At 49.2% G+C, this 19,346-nt stretch overlaps 6 protein-coding genes across 6 annotated transcripts; 1 reads left to right on the top strand and 5 right to left on the bottom strand.

Annotated features, from left to right (window-relative positions):
• Positions 1-178: 178 nt before the first annotated feature.
• N7520_007028 (putative chromatin assembly factor 1 subunit A) lies at positions 179-2,199 on the bottom strand (the record flags this gene model as incomplete). The annotated part of the gene is made up of 3 exons (XM_057140962.1): positions 179-278; positions 338-1,446; positions 1,507-2,199. 3 exons carry the CDS (start codon positions 2,197-2,199, stop codon positions 179-181), a joined length of 1,902 nt encoding a protein of 633 aa, XP_056994968.1.
• A 794-nt stretch (positions 2,200-2,993) lies between these two features.
• Positions 2,994-4,052, bottom strand: N7520_007027 (uncharacterized protein; the record flags this gene model as incomplete). Its single annotated transcript, XM_057140961.1, has 1 exon — positions 2,994-4,052. One exon carries the CDS (start codon positions 4,050-4,052, stop codon positions 2,994-2,996), a length of 1,059 nt encoding a protein of 352 aa, XP_056994967.1.
• Positions 4,053-6,435: 2,383 nt separating this feature from the next.
• N7520_007026 (CaiB/BaiF CoA transferase family protein) lies at positions 6,436-7,621 on the bottom strand (the record flags this gene model as incomplete). Its single annotated transcript, XM_057140960.1, has 2 exons — positions 6,436-7,514; positions 7,564-7,621. The coding sequence occupies 2 exons, from the start codon at positions 7,619-7,621 to the stop codon at positions 6,436-6,438; spliced, it is 1,137 nt and encodes a 378-aa protein (XP_056994966.1).
• Positions 7,622-10,199: 2,578 nt separating this feature from the next.
• Positions 10,200-10,805, bottom strand: N7520_007025 (60S ribosomal protein uL24; the record flags this gene model as incomplete). Its single annotated transcript, XM_057140959.1, has 3 exons — positions 10,200-10,469; positions 10,609-10,721; positions 10,787-10,805. The coding sequence occupies 3 exons, from the start codon at positions 10,803-10,805 to the stop codon at positions 10,200-10,202; spliced, it is 402 nt and encodes a 133-aa protein (XP_056994965.1).
• Positions 10,806-11,456: 651 nt separating this feature from the next.
• Positions 11,457-15,055, bottom strand: chiA1 (class III chitinase ChiA1; the record flags this gene model as incomplete). The annotated part of the gene is made up of 3 exons (XM_057140958.1): positions 11,457-14,416; positions 14,466-14,889; positions 14,948-15,055. 3 exons carry the CDS (start codon positions 15,053-15,055, stop codon positions 11,457-11,459), a joined length of 3,492 nt encoding a protein of 1,163 aa, XP_056994964.1.
• Positions 15,056-17,110: 2,055 nt separating this feature from the next.
• On the top strand, positions 17,111-17,605 carry N7520_007023 (uncharacterized protein; the record flags this gene model as incomplete). The annotated part of the gene is made up of 1 exon (XM_057140957.1): positions 17,111-17,605. One exon carries the CDS (start codon positions 17,111-17,113, stop codon positions 17,603-17,605), a length of 495 nt encoding a protein of 164 aa, XP_056994963.1.
• Positions 17,606-19,346: the final 1,741 nt, after the last annotated feature.

Raw genomic sequence — 19,346 nt, 5'->3', positions numbered from 1 at the left:
CATTTGAAGGCAAGAAAAGTCTCAATCATAGACGAACAAAAAATACATCTCAGAAATAGAATTTAGTTTGTGCTTACTCATAAGAAGACATGACGGAAATGCTTCAGTACATCATTACCCAAACGCCAAGCCATAATAAATGCAGAGTAAAACAAAACATCTAATCGTGCATAAAAGGTCACCGACAGACCCATTTCTTGTCCACTTCTTTTTGACCTACTCGTACCGCAACTTGGTCCAGCGTGGCCTTCAAGGTGTCTTTTGAAACCTTGGGGAAGCTAACATAGGATTAGCATGAGGAATCATTGAGAAAAAGGAAAGTCAAGATACTACGTACCGTTTCTTCAGAATTTCAACAACTCCAATCTTACTCAAATCACTGCCCTCAACCACCTCTTTAAATTCAGACAGGTGTTCAGGCGGGAAAGGGCGCTTCGCTTTGAAGGTCGGTGGCGGCGGGAGGGTTTTGACAACAGCTGCATCACTACCGGGTTGCACCCGGAACACGTCAAGGCCACCTTTCTGGGTTGCCCGAATTTTGGGCGCCTGTTCGGTCGCATGAGGCTTCTGCCAGTATGCAGTAGAAAATGGGTCGATAGGGAACTGAATGGCATCGGAGATGGTTTCCTGCCGGTACCCTTTGAGTTCTTCGTCGACGCCATCCGTTGCCCAGCGAATCCCAGTGCAGACAGGTTCAAGTTCACCCACGATCAATCTTCGCTTATTTTCCTTCAATGCGTCATCCTCGTCATCCAGGAATTCGTCCATGTCATCCTCGCCGTCGTCACTGGCTTCTTCCTCCTCCTCGGAATCTAGGTCTTCGCCCTCTTCGGGTTCTTCCCATTCGGCCTCCGAGTCATAGTCGTAATTGGTTTCTGGTAGCTCACGACGGTATGGATTGCGGGAGACTTTGTACGCTGATGCTTTTGGGACGGCGCGAGTAAATGTTCCTTGATAAGCCGGCCGAACATCCTCGCCGAACTTGAGTGACTTCATGGGAATCTGGCTCAGGTCGGATTTTGCCGATGCCGAAACGCCATCTGGCGGGTTGCCCGCATTATTGAGCATCTGCATTCTTTGCAATATTTCCTTGACCGAATGAGCTTGACGACCGCACCGTCTTTGATATGAAATAAGATTAAAGATTTCGGAAGGGCGGAATGGCTGAAGTTCAAAGCTGCCGTTGAGGGGACCCAAGGACGCGTCAAGCGTATTCCGAATGTGTGTCAGAGCTTGCGCATCACGCTCAAAACGATGTGAAGGTGCAAGAATAGTATGAGACTGTAAAAAGAAATCTGGAAAATCCTTAACGTAGTCGGACTGGGGTGGTTGAGGGATTGTGGTTGGAGCATTGACAGGTGCAGCTTTGCTTGGTGACGAGATTGCCTTTGCAGGTGAAGCAGGTACTTGTGGCTTCGTGAAGAACGAATTGAGTTTTGGTTGTGCCTGGTAGCCAAGTTAATGATACCCACAAAGCCGGAAGATAATAAGGCTCATATATCATACCCTCTCCTTCTTGAGCTTCGCCTCCTCCTTTTTCCGCTTTTCGTCCTCCTTGGCCTCTTCTTTGCGTCGCTTCTCATCCTCTTTAGCAACCTCCTTAGCAACCTTCTCCTCTTCTCTGGCCTTTTTCTTCTCTTCTCGTTCAGCTTCCCGTTTCTTCTTTTCGTCTTCCTTCAAGCGCTTCTCCTCTTCCCGCTCTGCATCACGTTTCTTCTTCTCCTCGTCCTTCAAACGTTTTTCTTCTTCTCTCTTGGCCTTCTCTTCAAAACGTTGCCGCTCCTTAACCTCCTTGCTCGCTGGTGATAGCTTGCGCTTTTTTGCAGCCGCCACATCAGTCTTTATAGGGGATCCTTGATTTGACTCTCCAACATGGTTCGACGGGATAAGTGTAGTTTCAACAGTTCGGGCAACAGGCGACTGATCAGGCCCCTTGACAGGAATCACCACCTGTGGTGATTGACGTATGGTAACAGTGTCCTTATCATGCAACTCCGTTTGATCTTTTTGCGGGCCGGACGTTGGATCATGGTTCTCTTGATCGTTCTCGGTAAAACTGGTCAAAACCCGCTTGGGGCCAACGGAAGGCAGTGCGGTACCTTCCACTTCATGGATTGATCGTTTGCGGGGGCTGGAGGCTGGCGATGCAAAGGAGGGCGGCGGCAACGGGGACAGGCTCATCTTTGGAGAGTCCATCATGCCTGCTTATCGTGTGCCCTACAATTTCAACCGATGTCCCAGTTGAAACTGAACGTGGCTTGAGGAAAACTTATAATCTCACAGTCAATAATCTGACACAAAGAATCTTGAAAGAATGTGGTGTGGGCTGGTCGGTGTGATGCTCCTTTCGGAAGGGGCGTGGACTGGCGGGTTGACAATGAGCGCGTTTCAATCAACCCGCGTTCGCGTCCGATAAGGCACGTGACAGTGAACGTATAGTGCCCAATTTGGTTATCTACCGTATTCGGGATTGTAAGACTCTTAAATGTCAGTAAACGCAGAAATAACCTTCAGATTTCTTAAGATGTTTCCAAGATCGGTGCGGAACTTGGCAAAATATGATACTTTGCGCAATTGAAACTATAAATGATGTTATTGTGCGAATGTACAAAAGAAAGGCATAAAACATTAGGGTTACAATTAATTTCTCTGATCAGATTGGAGCTATAATGAATAATGAAAGCCGGAGAATACCGGATGCAAAGTAAAAGGAGCAAGCAGGTAGCCGTTCCACAATTCTCATGTGGATGCTGGGATTGCAAGCACCAGAGAACATTGAGGCGGGGATATTGACATGAGTTGCAACACTTGAACCATCAAGGCTCGAGTGCAGCTATACAAATAGTGTCAAGGAGGTATTATGTGCAGCGTTGTAGACGGTAGTAAAAAAAGAGGTCACTTGGAGATCATCAAAAAAGAAAGGAGAAGGAAAAAGGAACAGCCAACAGATTATAAAAGACGCTGCGTAATTGGCCAAGGACGTCTCAGTCATTCTAATCACTAAGATCAGGGTTGGCCACGAAGAGTCGCACGTTGGTCATGGAAGTAGTCCGCTCATCGACACTACCTCGTCGCCGTAGCTCATCGGCCTTGTGGATCTTTTGGGTTGCCGCAACAGCTGCACTGGGGGCCTCCATATCACCAACCATGTCGTCCTGTTCACTGCTATGTGTCGTTGCAGCATCATCCTTGACAAGTGATGACAATCGGCTCTTCTCCTCTTCCTGAATCTCAGCAGGGGTGTTTTCAGAGACATCCGGTAGATCAGTCTTCTCATTGGGAGGTGTGCTATTGCTTCCCATAGTACCCTGTTGCCGCTGGTAGCCACTGGGGTATCGGTTACTTCCAAGTGAGCTGCGACCACTGCCAGTCCTGCGGTGAATGATACCACCCTCGCTGCTAGCGTCGTCGTCGGCGTCGCCTATCTCGTTTGCACTGAGTCGAACAGGTACTTTGGCGCTAACCAAATTAGATGGCGAGAAATCCAGCCCCGCTTTGCCTCCGTGTCGAATTTTGCCGCTAGAACCGCCTGAACGGCCAGCGCCTGCGCCATGGACCTCAAGATACGCTCTTCTCTTGTCCCGCAGCGCTGCCTCGCGCATTCGAGCGTCTTCGGATTGCGCCCGATCGCACCAGACGGTTGCTTTTTGTCGCCGCATGAGAGCCACATAGCCTAGTTGCGAACTCGCTGAACGGTTGGAGGCGCTCCGCCGAATATTCGGGTCTGTGTGCGGCATGTGATTTCCGGTTGAGGTAGTCGATGTAGTGGTGCTGGAAAGCCGCCGTGAAGGTGGGAAACCGGCCGGGGGAGGCATAGCATGGAGGGGCATGCCTGGGGGCGCCTGATGATAATGTTGGTGGGAGGCTGATCCGTAGGGGAGCACGTTAGAGGAAGTGGTGCGAGTGCGGCTGTGGTTGTTTAAGGGCATAGCCGAATGAGGCGCAAGGTTTCGAGGAGCGTCGTAAGGCTGATAAGGGAAGCCATGTTGGGCGTTGTGTATAGGTTTCCGGGGAGGGGGACCTTGGTGCATGGGCACTCGAAATTCGGTCATGTTGGGTGTATGGAGCAGACCTTTCACCTGGTGTAAGATCTGAGGTGAATTCAGGTTGTTCACCCGGTAGGAAAATGCCGTGGCGGGGGGGGTTGGAGTGGAGAGGGTGAACAGAGTAATCGCGCAGGCCACTTTCAGGCAGGAAGACGTGCGCTGGGCCTCCGATGCGCGCGGCTGACGGGGTCAAGCAATCTGCGGGTTTCAGCGCCCACTTGCTGCAGCCACACTATCCGGCTAGTGAGTACTTTCAGGCGGAGGCTGGTGATTGACGGATTTAAGTTTCCCAGCGTGCTAGTCAACTGGAAAATATTCAATGGCCAGAAACGATGGAAATTGTAATGGCAGAGAGAATTGGAAGAGTTTGGGGTGTGGATATCGGCTGGAGGCGCACACGCGGCCAGTTTCGTCTACCCAATTGGTACCTTGGACTTGCAAAAGTGTTGGTGAATATGTGATCTTCGCCAAAATAGAATAAAATGTAAGCACAGCTTAGCTGGACCTTTGTATAAGGGGAAGATGAGAGGTAGGGGAGGGGGGAAAAAGAGACTTTGAGGGTTCCAAGTAATGTGATTGGCCGATATGACGGAACACGACGGGCTTGAAGTACTCTCGTAGCCAAAGTTAGCAGGTGGAGTACTTAACACTCAGCCACTGAGGCTGGTAACTTCCTGTAATTGAAAATTACATTCCAGTTTTTTATTCATCTGTAACCATGACTCTTTCATTTCTATCATAGATAAGAAGCTACGGAGCTCGGGGTACAAAGAATCTTACTATCTAGAAAAAGCAATATACTTTTCTCAACTATTGCATGTTGGCATAATCCAACTAACCGGATATCCCCTAGCGGTTCCTGGTTTACCTTGGAAGCTGACTCCACGGTCGGAAGAACCGGTTTTCACCTTCAACGGGAAATTGCTCCCAGAATTACCAAGAACCAGATGCGAATAGGATCAAATCATGATTGTATTTCAAGGCGAGACCGTGAATGAGTAAAAGCAACATAGCCATACCGAAATTTCCAATCGCTCGTCGAAAGTGCTTCGTATGGTGGTCTCCCATCCCACTTAGAGAATATGAAAGGTTCCCGTCGACTGGCTCCCCATCCTCAAGCATCCCGGCAACTTAGAAACAACACTCGTCCACAGCGACCACTTGCGGGGTCAGGGGTTAAACAGATAGCGGTTCCGCTCACCGGAGCCCCGTGCCCCAAATTCCTGGGATTTGGCGAGAAATCCGAGATCATGGCATGGTGCATGGTCAATTCTACGCTAGACGCCTAGAGAAACCAGGTTTTGGATACTCTGCTGCCAATCAGGCGAGACGAGGAGAGCACAGTGCTGGTGTAGATTATCTCGAACTATCTTTGTCCGATCTTACCGATGTGGAAGTGCACCTGTCTTTTCTTCAAATGACGTTCCTAATAAAGACGGTGATAACCTACCCATCTCTCTTAACCATCTACAATCCGAGACCAAACCTGGCCTGCCTTCGTGGAGATGTCTCCTGGATGGGAAGGACGATCATTTGCGTGGGGACTGCCGAGCGCGCCATGCTGAAGTTGGAATTATGCTTATCGCGGGACCAATTTCTTCCTCCAAAGGAATGTCAAGCTTTCTATATATTAATATCTTAAGTAGTCCGTGCCGTTGTCAGAACGTTACAATCTTGCCGACGGTGATCAATGCGGCCAGTTCATAATGCGGGGTATAGTTTCCCTATATACAGAACGCATCACATATTAATTCTCGACTGATCTATCTAAGAGGAGAGCATTATACTGACCTCATTTAAGAGCTGTGGTTTTATCAATCGCACGGGGTATAATAGACCGAAATGGCCTAATCTTCCAGGCCCATATGTGCACTTTTAGTAAACAGGAAATGGTATTTGCCAACTTTAAAGCCTGGGGAGACGATGTGGCCAGGATGTCTGTATTCGGACTATTAGGAAATTGTCGCATACTACTTTACTATCCTCGATTGGCCAAGGTCTTTTTCCCTACAGGGCTGGGTTGTAATTTACGGAACCTTTAACCAAAAAATACGGACTGCGCCACAGCTCTCTCGGAAGGTAGTACTCGGTGGAGCTAAATTTGTTAGTCATGACGTCAATGCGTTTCAGCACTTCCACAATTCCATTACAAAGGAAAAAAGGCAAAGTGGTGTTGCGTTCCTGGTGACGCATTGAGTAAGAAGGGCTCAGGTACAATTGGCCATGATACGCCTTGAAACCAATGAATGACGATCACTACCGTATTTAGTGGTGATACATATCTCCTAAAGGAAAAGGAAAAGGAAACGTTTTAATAGGAACATCTAACAATGTAGTCGAATTATGCAGAGATTTCCCCAGTGAAAGGATCTCCCCAGCGAATCATGTCTCACAACTTAGCCCTGCCATCTACGGAGACGATTGCACCATCCTTTCGAACCAGGAAATCCTTGTTCGGCTCCCATCCCATCCACCCCCGGAGTGTCTCCTCACCCCCATCCCCAGCCATCAACCCCCCACTAACCCACCCACCCTCATCTGCTATAACCGGGTATGCGGGGGTTTTAGTCAAATGAACCGCAGGCCGCTGATCATACCCTGCCGCCTCAAGCTCATCCACCTCCAAGACAGGAGTCGCACAGGCATCCGTACCATCAAAAACAGCCTCCCACTCCGCCCTATTCTTCTCTCTAAACCGGTCCGTAAACAATTCCCTTAAAGCACCCCAATTACCCCTATCCTCTCGTGCAGGAATCGTCTTCGAATCAAGTCCCAATCCACGCAGCAACGCCGCATAAAACTGCGGCTCCAATGCGCCAACCGCAAAGTACTTCCCATCCTTCGTTTCATATGTATCGTAGTAGGGACATCCACCATCAAGCAGATTCTCTCCGCGAGGCCCGTCCCATGCTGCTGTTTTGCGCGCAAGGCGCGGGAAGGTAGCTAGGTATGCGGATCCATCTACCATGTTCGCTTCGACTACCTGTCCCCGACCTGTTCCTGTACGCGCTATTAGGGCTAGGATAATGCCCAGGAAACACATTGCGCCGCCGCCGGCGAAATCACCGAGGATGTTGCCTGGTGCGAAGGGTTTGTCTCCTGATCGTCCTAGCATGGATAGTACGCCTGAGACGGCGATGTAGTTTATGTCGTGGCCGGCCATGTCTTTGTATTTCCCGTCACGTCGGAAGCCGGTCATTCGTGCGACGATGAGGCGCGGATTCTGTTTCAGGAGGACTTCTGTTGGGGATAGGCCGAGTCGTTCGAGGACGCCTGGGCGGAAGGGGTCGATTAACACGTCGGTCGCTGTGAGGAGGCGTAGGAGGACATCGCGGGACCTTGGGTCTTGGAGGTCGAGGGTTATTGAGGATTTGTGTCGGGTTAGTAGGTCCGCGCTTATGGCTTTGGGTCGGTCGATGCGGAGGACTGAGGCGCCGTAGTCGGCTAGGAGGAGACCGGCGAAGGGACCTGGGGGTGTTAGCGTTTGGCGTTTGGAATGTAGTTTTGGGCGGTCAACCTGGTGCGAGACCCGCTAGCTCGATTACTCGAATGCCTCTTAGAGGTGGAGCAGACATTCCGAAGGCTTCAAGGTAAGCGAAAGTAAGAATAAAGGAGCGTTGAAGCGTTTAATACTGTCGATCATCTGTTCCCCGCAGCCGAGGTCCGCTGTGTAATGCGGGGAACCGAAGTATACAGCCTATCTATAGTATTTTCATGTGTCCGAATGTCTTGCATTTCTTATTGGACGCTCGGAATCTTATGTATTCCTTGTGAAATGTGCCTTGGATAATTGTCAGAACATAGTTGAATACACCTTACAGCGGTGAAATAGAAAACCCATATGGAATGCATACTCTAGGTTTGGTTTTTGCGTCTTCAGCAGCTCAGTCTGAATTATTTACCTCATAGTATCCTCAAGAGACAGGCTTGACAGCATCATGCCTAGACTCTAAGTTAGTGAGGGCTCAATGTATATAGCTTCAGTCTTGGCTCAGTGGGGGTCTATACAAGAAGATATATGTCCTCAAAATCCTTGCCCAGAACCCAATCGTAAGGTGCTATCGGCACTTAGAGCTCATCCATGGATAATGGGATCTTAGCACCGGAGATGCTTGTGACCATCACCGTCTGGATTTGAATCATTTCCAATCGCATTAGTCTCTTGACACCAATCATTCACTTTTTGTCATTGGAATTTTAAATTCATAGGGCTTGCATACCTTGACCTTCGGAGTTATGGAGATCTGGTGATTATCTAAATAGTCATTGCTGATCTTAATCCAGGACTCCGCTTGTCTGCTGATTCTCCGTACAAGAAAGTCTCATTGGTCACGTTGATGAAAAGATCCACTTCAAATCTTTGAACCCTACCTCTCCAACATAGGAACACTTTTTAGGCATACTTTTCGCTCACCTCCGCCTCTACTCGTTATGGGAGTAAATTCACTGATATATCATCGTTTTGTTCCGTGGCGTAGGATAAATAATTCGTTTTCATCAGTTAAATAGTGAAAAGCCCTCGCGGGAACGGGTCCTTGATAGTGGATCTCCTAATTTTAGCGTAAGCGATTTTTAGCTCCTTGAGTCTCGACCCTCATCAGAATATGGCTTCAGCCGAACTTCTTGACAAGGCATGATTCAATTTCCTTAAGACTTGATTCATGGGTAATACCACTAGGCTTCTATAAACAATCTTGAAATATCACTGTGTTAGTAGAACTGTCAACTTCATACCCTGTTAAGGTCATGCGGCATGCGGCATAGAGGGCGTGATTATATGTCAAGCTCCAGTTCTGTGCACATAGTGGTATCCAGTGGACACGAGACAATGTTACTGCTTATGCGTTGCAGATTTACTAGCGGCCATTATTATTACTTCTCCAGTCAGAAGGAATACATATATGGGTTTTCCTATTTATGCATGTGGTGGGTGCGGCCCTATAATGCGGAAACATATATGCGCTTGTGGCAGAGTAGGGGAAATTTATCACTGTATCACAATCAACGCCCAACCAGCAATTTGAAGATACCTGTGATCAATCCATCGATTTTGAAATTCGAAACACCCCCCCAGCACTGTGGTGAATCGAGTTATTAATATTTTCTGAAAATTTTTAATGACCTTAAAGTGCTACTACCTAATCCTTCGGGGCTCCAACGTCTTGGCGCGGCACTCTCTTCTCCAACAATCAGTAGCAAAATAACCAACATTAGGCATTGTGAGGAGTGGAGGTGAGTGGTACATACGCAAGTACTCTTGCAATAGCACTCGATAATGTTTTGGGTACCTAGGTAGATGTAGGTAAATTATTATGCTACGTTGCGACCCATAAGTTTAGACCAATGTTCATGCCCACTGTTGTGGTATACTAGGACCGCCGGGCTGGAAATCTGGATTATTACTATGTAGGTACGTTTAAACATCAAGAGGTCCACCGGTACCTTGAATGCTACCTAGGCACTATGTCAATATGTCATTGATCAACTGAGGTCTTCGTTCAACGTACTCACCATTGAAAGGATCCAATGCCGAAGCCGGTACTGCCTCCCTACTATGTATTTGCACATTGACACTGATCGTCCCTTATCAAAGGGATCAGGCCGGGCTAGCATTCGCACTAGTCATTACTGGATAGGTCCCCAAACTACCGAGGCTTACTTTGATTTACAGCTACTGCAGATTTACGACATGGCCATTCCAAGGGTTCAAGGGTGGCTGGCACGGAGAGTTTCACGAGGTGTAGAAAAGCATGTGGAAGGAAGAACCTGTCATTGTGCCTAAGACACAAGTGAGTGTACTCCAAGATTCCCTAACGCCTGTTCTTCGTAGACATCATGTCGAATAATGCAATGTCAAGTCCCTTCGATGTCTTACACTAGCCCGGAGAATACCAAGACTGGCAAGAAATGCAAGAGACCTGCCCCATAGAAAAAAACAGCCCATGGGAAAAAATCCAGGTGGAAAATGGAAGAAAAAAGAATATTTTTCATTTGGCAGTCATCGCAATGCGCCTGGTTTCAGAAACGTTGATCCAGAAAATGGTAAGTTGGGCCTCTTTTTTATGTAGAGTCCTTCAATATCAACACACCCGCGCCGTTATACCACCATTGCAATATGAACCTAGACCCTCCCTCATACGTAAGAGATATCCCTTAAGCCTTGTTCTGGACGGCCTCACGACCCTTGGCAATGCGGGCAAGGAGAGCCTCACGGTCCTTGTCGATGTGCAGGTTGGTGATAACCAGGTTGGAGGCGGACAGACCGATGGGGACGGACTGGCCGTTGGTCTTCTCGCGGACGACACGCTCAACGTGAACGACGTACTTCAGACGGTAGACGGAGGTGATCTTGCCCTCACGGCCCTTCTGGGAACCACGGGCAATGGTGACGGTGTCGTTAACGCGGAGGGGAACAGCGCGAACCTGTAAAACATAACTGTGTTAGATTTGCTGTTTCCCTTGGTTCAAAACTGGCATTGGCGATTTGAATGTCGGATTTGTGCTTTTTTTTCGAAGCCCTCCAACTCGACCAGATCAAATTCAATTCGGCAGGTGAACGTACGTTGTACTTCTTCTTCAGCTCGGCGGAGAGAGGAGCGGACATGCGAATGCGGCGCTCGCTGGAGGGGGCTTGGAAGTGAGCCTTGCGAGACTTGCTCCGCGAAGAGGCGAGACCTGTATGAATTTCGTTAGAATTGGGGATGGCGAGGATCGAATGGCGATTGCGAGAATGTACGCACCCTGGTTGCGAACAGTCATCTTGATGGCGTCGTGAATGGGCTCAAGGGAACGGGTTGTCGTTGGTCGTCGGAGAAGAAAGACTCTTTTAGGAGCGTGAATATTGCAGGTGGATGTGGGTTGTGCGTCACATGATCTTCCGCTTGGGTTAGCCCTCCTGGAGCCCTTGGTTGTCACGTTTCATTGGTCAGATGATAGGATCCACTTCGCCCACACTTTGGGCCGTTCACCGCCTTACAGAGAAAATCACGGGACATATATGTTATCGATAAAAATGGCTTATCGAAACCACAATCTTATCGGCGAATCCAACTGCACATCTGTGGTTGGGCACGGAGTCTTTGGTTGTCACAAATAGACTTTGCATAACCAGAACTTTGATTTCATCCTGATGTTAACTGCTACTGAATATGTGCCCGAGCTTAGAGCAGAAAATAGAATTGGAGTAACTGATTGATAAATTTGCTTGGTAGGACAATTTTATGCTACTGTACAGGACATTAGGAAGATCTTGATATCAAAGTAGAAAGAGGTAATATAAATCACTCAAAAGCCCAGGGGTATAGCCCGATAGGACAGAGATCAGGTGAAGAAAGAAATGGATAAATCGTAATATGACATGGTAAGAATAGGAACTCCAGCTTGCAAGTGGCATGTAGAGATGCTACGATCCTACATCAGAATCGCGGACAAGACGACGGCTAAGGCCACGCCGAAGAAATTAAACATATCCGAGCGCGAACCAGCGGCATTATACGCCGGGGCAGCACTTTGAGGTGCGACACTACCGGTTGCCGAGCTACCGGAGACAGTGCTGGTGGTTGCGGGATGGAAGACAAAAGACGGAGTCTGACTGGAGGTACGAAGAGCCGCAACCCCCGAGGTCAGAGCTGTGGAGACCGAGTGGCCAGGAACTACACCAACGGACCCACTGACCGGAGGCCGAGGCATACCACTTGCGCTGGATCCCTGACCTTGTCCTTGACCAGCGGAGGCGCCTGAGCCTGACACTGAAGTGGTTGTCTCAACGGCACCGACAGCAGTAGGGACAGTGTATGACGCGCCGCTAGGGCTAGATCCCTTACTCTGTCCAGCAGAGACACCCGAGATCGAAGTTGTCTCAGTGGAAGCAGTCTCGGTGGGGTTGGGCAAAGTCAGAGTCACAGTTGTGGGAGTCGCGGCACAGTGAGTGCAGACAGTCACAGTGGTGTGCCAGCCCTCAGGAACGGTAGCAGTAGTGGTAGCAGCCCCTGACGGAGGGTTGGTGGCGGTAGCGGTGGCTGCAGTTTCAGGGCAAACATATGTGGTGATTGTGGTCCAGATGGTAGTGAAACCAGTAGGACAGATATCCGTGTACGAAGTAACAATGACAGTTGTGATCGTCTCTGGGGAAGAAGTTGGAGCCGCGGTCACTGAAGGAGAGGCAGTGATGGCACCAGCACCACTTGGTTGAGGCACACCGGCTCCGGTAGATCCAGTAGTGCTGGCTCCGGTGTAGGATGAAGCACTCGAGCTTGTAGTTTGAGTGGCTTCAGCAGCAGTCACCGGGCAGATAGTGGTGTAGTCTACAATCGTCTCGGTAGTGACATAGGTGGATTTTTCAGTTGCGGGGCAATCCTTCACGGAGGAGGGACAAGCGGTAACTGTTGAGGTGCGTGTAATGAAAGCAGTAGAGGTGGTCATTTGCTCAGTGGAGCCATTACCACTGCCCTCGCTCTGGCCTGACGGAGATCCAGTCGCAGTAGGCTGGGCACCTTCAGTAATAGTGAAGACTGTGGTTCCAACAACGGCAGTCTCGGTAGTCAAGTAAGTAGTGCGATCACGGGCCGGGCAGTTGGTAACAGTGGCGGGGCACTCAGTGACGGTGCTTGTCCGAGTGATCAAGATTGTGGAGGTAGTGACCTGGGGAGGAGCACTAGAGGCACCAGCGGAAGAACCAGAGGCACTAACGCTGGAAGTGAACGCGCCAGAGGAGGCACCAGGGGCACCAGAGCTAGACTGAGTAGCACCAGCGGAGGCACCAGCACTTGAAGAAGCACCAGAAACACCAGAGCTAGACTGAGTAGCACCAGAAGAAGCACTAGAGGCACCAGAGCTAGGGAGACCCGAAGAGGGGCCCACGGTGACAGTGGTCACAGGCAGAGACGCACTTCCAGAATCTGAAGGCTTCACAGACGAGCTCGCATGTTCAGAAGGAGCAGCGGAGCCAGACGGTCCAACAGACGGGGAGGAGGTTGGAACCGAAACGGGGATTGCAGTGGAAGAATGCTTGGAGCCTGACTGGGTTGAGTGAGACACAATGGGGCTGGGGGAAGCAGTCGGGCTAAAGATTGGCTTGCTAGAGTGGGCCACGGAGCTAGAGTGGGTAGCAGAGCCAGAGGGAGCAGCAGAGCCAGAGGGAGCAGCAGAGCCAGAGGGAGCAGCAGAGCCAGAGGGAGCAGCAGAGCCAGAGGGAGCAGCAGAGCCAGAGGGAGCAGCAGAGCCAGAGGGAGCAGCAGAGCCAGAGGGAGCAGCAGAGCCAGAGGGAGCAGCAGAGCCAGAGGGAGCAGCAGAGCCAGAGGGAGCAGCAGAGCCAGAGGGAGCAACAGAGCCAGAGGGAGTAGCGGCGCTAGAAGGAGTCACGGATCCGGAGGGGATCACGGAGCCGGAGGGAGTAGCAGGGCTTGACGGGCTTACAGATCCGGAAGGAGCAATAGAGCCAGAAGGAGCAGCAGAGCCAGAGGGAGCAGCAGAGCCAGAGGGAGTAGCGGCGCTCGAAGGAGTCACAGAGCCGGAGGGGATCACAGACCCGGAAGGAGTAGCAGGGCTGGACTGGGTAGCAGACCCTGAGGGGACAGCAGATCCAGAGGGAGAAGTAGGTCCAGAGGGAGTAGCAGGCCCAGAAGGAGTAGCAGGCCCAGAAGGAGTAGCAGGCCCAGAAGGAGCAGCAGGTCCAGAAGGAGTAGCAGGTCCAGAGGGAGTAGCAGGCCCAGAAGGAGTAGCAGGCCCAGAAGGAGTAGCAGGCCCAGAAGGAGTAGCAGGCCCAGAAGGAGTAGAAGGTCCAGAGGGAGTAGCAGAGCTACACGAAGTAGCAGAGCTAGAGGGCAACGCAGTCGAGCTATGACCCGGAATTGGTGTCACAGTGACAATAGTCGTCGACGGCGTAGGAGGGGGAGGAGGAGGAGCAAAGTAGTAAAGGACTTCCTTCATCTGCTCAGCATAAGTCAACCCATAGGAGTTTTTATTGTTGTCAGACGTAGTAGCTTCCCACAACATGATACCACCAAAGGTATCAGGATATGCGAGCATATATTTCTCAACCAGGGTGGAAACCTGATCCTGCGTGAGGTAGTAATCGCTGCTAGGGTCTGCAGGCAGTCCAATGTAGAGCTTAGCATAAGGATTGGCACTGGCCAGAACAGTACCAACCCAACTGTCGAAGTTGAAGCCAGGTACAGCGTCCCAGTAGGACAGGGCAGAGCATGCTGCGGTGTTATAGAATTGAACCCAAATGAAGTCAAAGGGGGCATGCTTGATGGCATAGTCGAGCTGGGCATCGGGATCAAGACATTGAGGTGCGCCAGAAATGTAGTATTTCTGTTGAGGATAGGCAGCATAATGCGAGCGGAAGCGGTTGATCATAGAAGTATATCCTATTGTCGTTAGCTAAGAGCAGTCATGGTCGAGGATATGGGAGCTTACCGTAACCGCCATTAGTCTCGACATCAAAGTCGAAACCATCGACAGTAGCGTTTTGGAACGGACGAGGGAAACCCTGTGCGACGGCAGAGGCATTATAAGGACCGAATGAGTACCACAGAAAATCCGCAAACCACACGGCAGTGTCATGGTCCATATTCCCAGTCAAGTCGGCACCACCTCCACCAAGGGAGAGTAGAACAGTCTTTCCCATAGCCTTGCAGGTAGGAATGTCCTCCCAAATCTGGTGACATCCTGACAGAAGAAGAGAGTCTTTATATTCCACTCCATCGCATTGATTGCCAAAGTTAGAGCCCGGCCAATCCCCAACTTTCTTGGGGAAGGTGTTGATGAAGCCCAAGTTGATGATATCCAACGAGGTCTCTTGGCAGAAATGGCTCAACCGGGACTGGTTGTAGCCTTGACCCTGTATAGAAAGAATTAGAGTATGATCCAGAAAAGCACGACAAGACTAGGTGGCGTACCCAGTAGATCGCGAGATTGGACTTGAGCTCCACATCCAAGGCAAAAGAAGCCGACACAAATGTGGACAGCGCCGCCGATACGGCGGCGAAAACCTTCATTCCAACCATTATAAATCTGAACAAGGGGTAAACCTGGCTTAAAGAAGCAGCCTGGTAATAATAAATGAATGTATATGGCTATTTGCCAAAGTTCAACGAACGAAAGGACGCAGACAACCGTCTGCTGGGGCTACACTCAAGGAAAGAGAGTGGAAAGATGTAAAAGCCTAGATAGAGGGAAACAGGAACATTAGGATTAAAAGGAAGAGTTCCATACTAATCTCTCCTATTTCAGGCAACATTACCTTACGGATTTGGTACGGAAATCACCGTCTTCAATATACTAATTTGTACTAGCTGCCTGGTCCTGCCTGGTCTCGGCTAACGTATGGAGTCATATCTGACCATTAGTTACATTCGGGTTCCTGATTTTTGGCCCTTCTCCACATAGTTATGCTTAGCGTATTAAAAGAACTGGTTCATTTTATTCCTGGAGCCTCGTCTTGAGAAATAAATGTGAGTCCTAACTCCTACCAATTCAGTATCTAATAGTACAGAAGGAGGAAGCTTGGCAGCTTACTCAAGTAAAAAAAAAGAAACGGCAAACATTTCCACGTCACATAAAGAAGTAGACAAAAAAGCCGAACCGACCAAGGACCTCAGCACAATGAGGTTCAGAGCCGCATCGGATTCGCCAGACCCTCTCCGCTCAGGGTCCCGGACATGGATACCCAATGCAAGATAACTAATTCTCTAGCCAATCCTAATCTCCGATAAAGCCCCACTATATCTGTAGACAATCTTTCCCTTCAAGCATAATGCCCTCTAAGTTAATTTCTACGGATCTCGGATAAGTATATTTCTTTTGTAAAATTTCATCTGAGGCCAAGATCAGATATTTTCTCTGATTTTCTCTTTTTTTTTTAGATTTTTTTTTTCAGCTGGGAGATTTAAGGCAAACAATACAAGCGAGGGTGGGCTTCTTACTTTAGTGCGGGCGCTAGTTTGCCAGGGACACCAATCAACATCATGAATCTAACAAAGGATTTCAGCCGGTACAACCGGCACCAACCGGATCATCACAACGTTTGCCCATCGCTTAGACAGTCGTTTTCTAGTCTGTTTTGTTAGTGGCAGACATATGTGCGGAGTGTGGCACAGTCTCACAAGCTGAAATTTTGAAATGTATCTTTTTACAATAAACATTTAATAATTACCACTTACTCTGTATTGTTTATTCACCTCAACTTCCTCCAGGTACTCGCAAGGCTCGCTCGCCCATTCCTAAATCAGTTGAGTCTAGTGGATTCCAGCAAACTCAGAGGACGGACCCTTACCGGTTCGGACCCCACGTTAATCTGCCGGTAGGGCTTGGTATTTCCAAATTTCCCAGGTCGGAAAAGTGCACCTTTTGTTTCCACGGAGCTTGGATCAATAGTCTAGACTAAAGGGACCCTCCGTCCCACACCCGGCCCGCTGCCATCATTTTCTATGCCAAGATTGAAACCGGTATTGGACCCTTATGCATGGTGATGCTGGAGTACAAATTTTAAAAAATTTACACGTTCTCTTGGCAGGGACAAGGGACGGGAAACCCTGACCTCATAAGCAGAACAATACTCTGTACGGGGAAGGAGTACTCCGTACAAGCTCTTGTCTTGGCATGGAGTAGCTAAGATGATTGGAACCTTGGGATGAAAATGGGCGAAGTTAGCCACTCTCCCAAGTTTGATACGTGTCGATAAAAAAGTGATTCCAGAATATCTTCCATGGGGACTAACCCAAACCTTGGACTGCCGCGGATCAAATTTTCATGAGACACTAGTCCAAAGTACTAACATTCATGACTCGGAAACACTGATCGGTTTTACTCAGAGATTACCAAGAATTTCGGATTTCAATGTTAGTCAAGAAATCAGGGTTTTCCACAAAAATACTGTCCAAATGCAGAAAATGGCGAATCAAAGCCTCAGATGATAACGATGCGCCTCGTTTTCCGAGTTTGCCCCACCAGTGAGGGGAATTCATCTCCACCTCAAGGGACACACGGCGTAATTCCCCTTTCAACAAGCGGCACCAAGCGACTAAAAATCAGCCTCAAATCCACTAAATCCAGGAACCACAATGGGCGATCCAATAGAGACCCTGAGCACAGGCCCGGCCTGCTATTTCACCCCAAAGGGCCGCATGATCCTCGGCGAAGGCGTAATATATCGAGCAAGTGATTCAACCCTCCACTGGTTCGACTGCCTCTCTTCCCCAGTCGAACTATACATCCTCCCAGTCAATCCCAACACAGGAAAAGCCAGTGGTCCAGCCCGGATTCTTCCACTGTCAGACAGCGTAACCGTTGCCGCATTTCGCGAAAACAAGCCCGGCTACATCGTCGCATACCACCAAGGCATCTGTTTCCTAGATGAGCAGACCGGGAAATTAGATGTGGCTTGTGAGATCATTCCGTCCGCCGAGCGGAGCCAGCGCCGGTTTAATGACGGTGGTGTTGATGCAGCCGGACGCTTCTGGTTAGCGGAAACTGATCTTACAGCCACCGCTCTTTCCCCTGGAAGGTTGCCTATCGATTATGGGGCGAAGGGTCGTTTGTGGAGATATGACACTTGATGCTGGCTGAGGGAATTATCTGCGGGAATGGAGTAAAATGGAGCCCGGATAATCGGACAAGTATGAACCCCTGTTCTTGGTTGCATGGCGACGTAGCAGTGGCTTAGCTTACACGTGTAGTGTCCCTGAATGATTCCGTTGGCCAGAAAATAACCGCACTGGACTTTGATCTCGGGACTGGGGGTATTTCGAATCCACGAACTCTTGTTGATTTTCACGGGACAAGTGGGAAACCAGATGGGATAGTTCTAGAGTGCGTATCTCCTTGTACAAAGTGATGTGAATTCTTGTTGACCGTGGCAGTGCTGAGGGTAATTTATGGGTGGCTGTTTATGGAACCAGTCATATTATGGTCTTCACGCCACAGGTCACGCTCTTGAAACAAATAGCACTGCCGGCGATGTATCCAACGTGTCCGACTTTGGGAGGTAAGAATCGAGATATTTCGTCAATTACAACGGGAAAGACCGTACGGATAACCCAGATCCAAATGATGAGGGTGGACATATGTATATGTATATGGTTCGTATTGACAAGGTGCGAGGCCAGGCTAAGCATGAGTTTCGCGGTTGATCAGTATGTCAAGACGGAGTCAACCCAACAAGAAATGAACAACTTTGACGAGAGCTGGAATTGAACATGGGATGTATCATTTGTGCCCAATCTCACCGAACAGTTGGAAGGTACATTGTGAATAGCCTCATTTGCATCACCTCTGTTCACCCACCATGATCCCCCCCCCCCCCCCTCACGAGGAATTTGATATAAATCCGACTTGATATTTTGATTCAGGCAGTACATCATGCTTGTGAAAATATTGACAAAAAACCAACAACATCAATCGAGAGGGACTCCTGCTGAAGCTTTGTTGAGCGCTTTTTGGAGGGTCTGCTCTGAGTTGGTGTTCCCCAGTGACGATTGAAGTCTCCGTTCCAAGTCCCGGGCAACTTGGTTAGTCGCATATCGCGCCTGATGGGAGAGTTTGCCACTCGTCCACCCGGATGTCCATTGTTAATAGGTCGTTATAGCCCAGTTTCACTAAGTTTCTCCCTTTACTTGAAACCTGTTATTTCTGGCTAGTCTAGTTAAACAGATCATCCATTAAATGAAAAGCAATAGTTTACATACCATATTAGAGACAAGACGAGTTTATGTGCGGGCCAAAGTGGTCAAGTATGAGGCTCCTGGATGCTTCATCTCCCTCGCAGTCGGCAGGAGTACCCCTCCGTTCACGTGGGATTTTCAAAGATCACCACAGAATATAATCAATAGCAACTCGTTATCATCATGGCAATGATCGATTAATTAATATCCCAACATTGAATCTTTACGTGTGGCTGTTAAAGTAAAAAGGAGGAAGTTCATGTAGTTCTAAGTTGATCCGCGTCATCGAGGGATAGTGCTCCCTACAGTCTACCACAACACCAATTACACCCTTAACTCCCTCGATGAGCAACACTGCCTCAATTAATTCGGAAATTTGACACTTCCCTGGAATTTGGAAAGTCTCGGAGATTTTCACAAAGGGCCTTACACGAACTGACGTCGAATACTCTCGATCTGCAGGGATGGGGTCATCAACCGTGTCCTCCAGAACCACCCTGTCACTGGATTGGATGACAGGAGGGGACTCCTACAACAACATTCCAGTCGATCCGCAGATTAATTACTTGTTCCAAATCAAATGAGCCTGATGGTCATGGCTAGGACTCTTTCCATACCGGCCCTTCGGGAGGCACAT

The sequence above is a fragment of the Penicillium odoratum genome (genome assembly GCF_028828045.1).
Source record: "Penicillium odoratum strain IBT 22623 chromosome Unknown utg000005l_segment0_segment0, whole genome shotgun sequence".
In the NCBI taxonomy this organism is placed as follows: domain Eukaryota; kingdom Fungi; phylum Ascomycota; class Eurotiomycetes; order Eurotiales; family Aspergillaceae; genus Penicillium; species Penicillium odoratum.
Note: the sequence above shows the minus strand (reverse complement) of the source record. Positions and strands in the feature narration are given on the sequence as shown.